General features: G+C 33.3%; 1 protein-coding gene across 1 annotated transcript in view; it reads left to right on the top strand.

Annotated features, from left to right (window-relative positions):
- Positions 1-205: 205 nt before the first annotated feature.
- The window catches only part of LOC137925458 (uncharacterized), a 108021-nt gene continuing 101304 nt past the window's right edge, over positions 206-6922 (top strand). The window contains exon 1 of the mRNA XM_068768904.1: positions 206-459. Coding sequence (XP_068625005.1) covers positions 402-459 — 58 coding nt within the window. The 5' untranslated portion in view covers positions 206-401. The remainder of the gene's footprint in view (positions 460-6922) is intronic.

Genomic DNA, 6922 nt, shown 5'->3' with positions numbered 1-6922 from the left:
CGTTGGCATAGAACATATAGTCATTTAAAATCCTCCCAAATGACTCGTTTGCGGAACGATTCCGGGCGTGTCATAGACTAATGTTTTCCCCTTCAGCCGAGCTCCGTATACAGCGGTATACTCACTTGATTGTATCTAATTTGATGAACGGATCTTTGGCGCATAGTCTCGCTCTTTTCTCTATTCAGTGCTGTTGGAGCTTTCGTGAGAGGTGGACGTTTATTTTTTGAAAATCGAATGCGAATTTTACGCGACGTGAACTGCGATGGCTGCGATTTTGTTCCGTGTAACTTTTTAATTATGAATAAATAAAACTTTTATTAATATAAACTTATATCGGTATAACTGTAAATAAATTATAATTAAGTGTTTTGGTGGTAAGTGGCTGTGTAATATTTAAGATGGAGCGAAGTATCTGGAGTTTTACATTCACTTCATTATTTGTAATACTTTTTGGAGGTAAGTGAAAAGTAAATTGATTTTATCTCGAGCGGGTGTTGATTAACCTCAAATTTTCTCAATAAATCAGATGTCTGAATTAATGTTATATTATATAATAGAAATTAATAATTTAATCGGGGTTTTAGATAGTTATAAAGAATATTCAAATAGTTGTATGAAAGGAGTTTCTATAAGGAATTTTTAATAAAAAAATCTTAAGGTCCACGAAACAAAGGTTTAGTCGTCATTTTTTTATTTATAATGAGAAACATCACGCATGAGCATTTATATAAATCTTTGTTGTGATTGATGTTTCCACTGTTTGCATATTTACTTTAAAAGCCTCACTGGATTACAGGTTCACTACTCAGGAATCAGTAAACTGATATGTTTCAGTTTTAGTTTTCATATCATTACACAAATATATATATATATATATATATATATATATATATATATATGTAATAAAAGATTTAAATTCACATAAATGATATAAATAAAAAATATGAACAAATTACTCACAAGATATTTTAAAATTTTATCATTAACAGTAAATATTTTTTTAATTTTATCATTTAAGTGACCACCATTTCCATTTTTTCATTGTTCTTAAATACTAGCTGGCAAAGACGCCGCAGATCGTCGATATCTCTTTGCTGATTTTTTCTTTTTTGGCGAAGCGTATTTGGTTAATCTGGATTTCCAGGTGACCACGGAATGCGACATTCGTTCGGAAATCATATATATATATATATATATGTATATCTTTTTATGACATATAATAGGAATCTATACTTTTCAATATTCGTACCGTCGTAAACGGCAATCGTATCTGCATGTTATAATAAAAATAAAGAATTTTCTATTTTGTTTTATCTTCATCGATAAATTAATAATTTATTGTATTGAAGTTTTGACAGATTTAAGAGTACTAATATATTTTATAAACATAACTAACAAAACAGGTCATAATATAAGGCCTCCTTCAGGATTTACGTATTAACTTGCACAAATGTCATGTTTTAAAGCTATCATTGCTAGCAAAATACTCCTGGGGTTACAAGGATACGAGAGGTAATTCCGACTTAATTGTAAACGATTTTGTATTACAAAGTACTCTGAATTAGTATTTTTTTATTGCAGACTCTGATTGATGAAAACTTTTTTAATAAATGTGATTAACATGTAAATAAAATAAATAAGTAATGTAAAATCTACATAAAATTTAAATTATGCATATTTTCTTTAAGGTCTACGGAAGATTCTTATGTAGAGGAAAGTGGAAATCAGCAAGAATAGTACAAAATAACATTTCATATTTTTGCTAGCGCATCTCAGACTCGATTATATCATCTGTCGATAGATGTCGAATGTTTAAATAATGGAACTAAAACAAATTATGAGACGAAGTAACTGAAATGAAATAAAAGTGTAGGATATAGAAAACCTATTTGTAAATAATCGTTCCTTAACATTTATATAAAAAAGGTTAACATCTAAACTGTAGAACAAACAACAGTACAAACTAAAAATACACAATACAAATGTACAAGATGTTGCAAAAATTAATCCTTATAAATGTGTTGATACTTTTATACATAATATAACTACATGACTTGATGCCATCACATAATCCAGACATTAATGAAACCTAGTTCAATGATAATATTATTTAATAAGAGCGCTTATTTTTGGTAATAAACTGTATATACAATTTATCGATTATTGTATGTATTTACATAATTTTTTAATAATTTTATACATCATGATTTGACAGGCGCTATGTATTAAGGGTAATTCTGTAGCTCGCTTATCAGTAAAAAAATGTAAAGTTTGCTAACTCTGAAATATGTTACATTAATTTATTTTTATTTTACAATGCGACAAGCTAATAACTTTTGTCAGTATAAAAACTGCAGGGACAGATAGCAACAATAAACTTTATTTCGTATTAATCCTCTATTTCTAAAATAATTTGTCTTACGATGCTATTATTACGCTATTTATTATATCTAAAACCATTGATTTCTTGGATAGAGTATACCATATATTAAATGGCAGCTAATGAATAATAACTTCACCCCTTTGAAATTTAACTAATCACCCTGTATAATGGTTCCTTTATTCTTCTTTTTATTTTTATTACTTTCGGACAAGGTTCCAAATTCCTAGTTTGAGAAAAGGACCAATATTTAGCCACTTCCGCACATGCTGTCGTCGTAGTCTACTAGTACAGAGTCTAGACTCTGTGTTTGGCACTAATCGGTGTAACAAAACTCCTGAAGATGCTCCGTGGAGGGGTGAAACACGTGTTGAGTGATTTAACGGTGGTAGTTGTGTAATTCGCATTGTTTGCCGCATGCGCATTTATCAGCAGGCTGGCGGGCGGTGCACTTTGTTGCACGACTACCACTGCATGTGTGGAAGTGGCTAAATATTGGTCCTTTTCTTACTTCATTATAAATTTTTAGTTTATGTATCGGCCTCTCATAAAGATATCTATAGGGGATATACCATAATCGCCACACTTGGCGGGTTGGCGACCGCAATGTGGTGTTATGTTACGCAGATGACGCTGCAGTTCATCAGCAATCCTCTATGAATAATGCACTAAGTGAATTAATTAAGATTGTAACTCGAAAATCGAACCTGTGCCTTATGATCGCAAGTAACAATATACTGCAGCTGAACTGAGTACATATAAAGAAATACGAGAAATTAAGATTCGGAATGTGAAGTTCAAGTAAATATTTGGGGGGAAAGAATTTTAAACATTTAATTAAATCCATCCTTTAAGATCACGTTCGGAGAGGAACGTTTCCTCTTAACTATATTCAAACTTGAAACGGAAAGGAATTCTGGGATAGAAATAAAATCTTTGAATAGCAAAAGTTGAGTGGTTTACTTTTTTCCTTGAGTACTGTTTCATTATAATAATATGTTAGAAGTATTGTTAACAATGCAGTTAGATTTGTACTTTCAAACAGTTGTACGTATATTATATTATTATGTTTGTGTTTCTTATGTATTTCAGAAACCATTAGTAATTAATGTGAAGAGTATTAATTTATTTATAATTAACTTACACCACACACAATCGAGGAAAGAAAAAAGAAACAATTCAAATGGTACAAGAGGCGGTCTTAGAGCTCTAGGCGATCTCTACCAGACAACCTTTGCATACAAATACATACGTATACGGATATACACATATCGATACCTTTATATATATATACATATATATATATATATATATGTATATATATATATATATATATATACATAGTACAATAGTCTACTTTCTCCCTTCCAGTCAGGTTTCCGGTCAGGTCACAGTACTGTGACAGCGCTGCTAAAGGTCACAGATGATATACGTCTTGCAATGGAGGACAAGTCTCTGACGATATTAACACTACTCGACTTTAGCAGCGCTTTCAATTCTGTAGACTTTGATGTCCTTCTCGCTATTCTTCGCTCTCTTAACGTCTCTCCTCTTGCTTTGGCGTGGTTTGAGTCTTACCTTCGTGGTCGTTCTCAGCGGATCCACTCTGATGATGTCTCCTCAGACTGGTGCGATCTCGGTGCGGGTGTGCCGCAGGGTGGTGTACTGTCACCACTCCTGTTTTCCGTTTTTATAAACACAGTCACCACTGTAATTTTGTCTAACTTCCATCTTTATGCAGACGACTTGCAGATCTATCGGCATTTCAAAATCTCTGATCTTGATGATGCTATTGCTCTTATCAATGCCGATCTGGAGCGGATCTCTACTTGGGCTAAGTCATTCGGACTAGTAGTAAACCCGAAAAAGTCACAGGCTTTGCTTATTGGGAGCGCATATATGTATAAGCGTCTTGGCGCTGTCACTGCTATCCGTCCATTGCTTTACGATGGCGTTATTATACCTTTTAGCAAATCTGCAAAGAATCTAGGGGTAATCATCGATTCCAATTTGTCTTGGCTCCCGCACGTCAATGAGGTCAGCAAAAAATTACATTTTTCACTTCACTCGCTCAAATGCCTCCAGAACTTTTTACCTCTGAAAACCAAGATCTCCCTCGTACAGACTCTCCTTTTCCCCATTCTTGACTACGCTGACGCGTGCTACCTGGATGCCACTGAGAAGCTTCTAAACAAACTAGAGCGTCTCCAAAATGTATGTATTAGATTTATTTTCGGTTTACGTAAGTACGATCATATTTCCCAGTTCCGATCGCAACTCAAGTGGCTTCCAATTCGTCACCGCAGGAACGCTCATGTTCTTTCTACTCTCTATAACATCCTATACAATCCCTCTGCTCCTTCTTATCTCCGTAACCTCTTCCACTTCTCCCGGGCCCAGGACAAACCTTGTCGTACGAACGTAAGGACGTCACTGGCCATCCCCACCCATCACTCTGATTTCTTTTCCTATTCCTTCACTGTCCATGCCGCAAGATTATGGAACGCTCTCCCCTACAAAGTACGTGATTGTCCATCATTATCTGTATTTAAAAAGCGAGTCAAAGAGCACTATTTATCGCTAGTTGTCTAGTATATATAATATTTTTAGTTATATATGTTATATATGTATTTATGCTTATATTATGTATATATATTATTTATTATGCTTATTTATGTAAGTATATAATATGTAAGTATACATTTATGTTCATGTTAAGTATGTAATTATGGTCAAAAGTCGTATCTATTGTAAATATTTCAATTTAATTATTGTGCACGTTGTGTCTGCCTTACTTTTTATGAATCTCCTTCCGTAGGCCTACTGGAAGAAATTTCTGGTTAGAAATAAGTAGTGCCTGTTGTGTCAGTTATATTTGTATTGTTACTTTAATGTTTTTATTGTGTACAATAAACTGTTAAATAAAATAAATAAATAAATAAAATATGTATATATATATATTTACCTCGAAAAAGTGCTACATAAACATGAACAATTAAGAGATGTTAGACAATATTCACAATTAATATGTAACGTGTTAAACACTACTGTGTTCCCAGGAGATTTATTTAAGCGATAGTGTCACTGGTTTGTTGAATCATTTTCAGGGTTAATTTTATAAAGCAGGGTTGGCCAATCTGTGGTTCGCGAGCCACTTGCGGCTATTTGAACTATCATTTTTGGCTCTGATTGATTGTCGAATTATTTCAATATTAAAATTTTTATTGAGCATATCATGGTTGTTGGGAAATTAAAAAGAAGTATTCGTATGAAATATTGAGTACGTTGCCCGCCATTAAAAGAATTATAAACAATTAACTGCGTAATTTTTTAAATATGTCGTTTAAATTTTTTTTTAACAAATATTATTTCTGACAATAATAATATTTTGCATCTTTTCAATGCATATTCAATAGTGGCTAGCGAAAAATTTTAAATTTCTGAATATGGCTAGAATTGTCAAGGAGGTTGACCACCACATTATAAGATATTTATCGAACATTATTAAATTTTCATCCCAAAAGATAAAAATCGGTAAGTTTCTTATCGGCTTTTCTCTACAGATCAAAGTTTCGTGCCGGAGCTTTCTCACGGAATGACTACACTTGCGCTTTAAATGTGTTAAAATAATCGAAGATCCAAAAGTGCTTATAAATGCATATTTAATTATTATTTTGAATTTGAATCATTCTGTCCCTTGTGAGTTACGGAAGTCATGAATTCTAATTTAAGACTTTTTACTTTCTTGCTTCTTTTTCTGAAAGTTTTCTTGAGTATCTGAAATACTTCAGCTCTGTGAAGATTGGATTAGAGAAACATCCTTAGGGGATTTCTTTTTTTTACTTAAATGATCACCGTTTTTGGGGACCTCTCGCCTATCCCTGTTTGAGTAATAGGGACTTGGTTTACAGGGATTTAAATTTTTATTTTATTTTCTCCTTCTATTCTTACAATTTCTTCTTCTGTTCTTCATGTATATTGCTTCACAAATTCAAACATTGACACGGATGGTTCATCCCTCATCATTCTTAAGGTATCACAGCTTTTTATTTTTGACAATGACACAACCACGGTTACTATAGTCACTAGGTATTTCTTTTACTTCTTTTTCGTTAGCACCTTATCAATTATTTACATATTTTTACTTATAATTTTATACAATATTTATTTAATGGAATCAGGCGTTACCTTGCGGAAGTCCATGTTAAGTAAGAAAAGGACCAATATTTAGCCACTTCCGCACATGCAGTGGTAGTCGTGCAACAAAGTGCACCGCCCGCCAGCCCGCTGATAAATGCGTATGCGGCAAACAATGCGAATTACACAACCGCCACTGCCAAATTACTCAACACGTGTTTCGTCCCTCCACGTGGCATCTTAAGGAGTTGTGGTACACCGATTAGTGCCAAACAAAGAGTACTCTGTGACTACCACTGCATATGCGGAAGTGGCTAAATATTAGTCATTTTCTTACTTATACAATATTGTCACAGTAAGTTTCCCTATTGATTGTGGGGTCTTACTCTGTTTACGAAGCTA

This window comes from Battus philenor, unplaced genomic scaffold (assembly GCF_028537555.1).
Source record: "Battus philenor isolate CCGP_79_NKW_IND1 unplaced genomic scaffold, ilBatPhil1.0.hap1 SCAF_10, whole genome shotgun sequence".
NCBI lineage: Eukaryota > Metazoa > Arthropoda > Insecta > Lepidoptera > Papilionidae > Battus > Battus philenor.
Note: the sequence above shows the minus strand (reverse complement) of the source record. Positions and strands in the feature narration are given on the sequence as shown.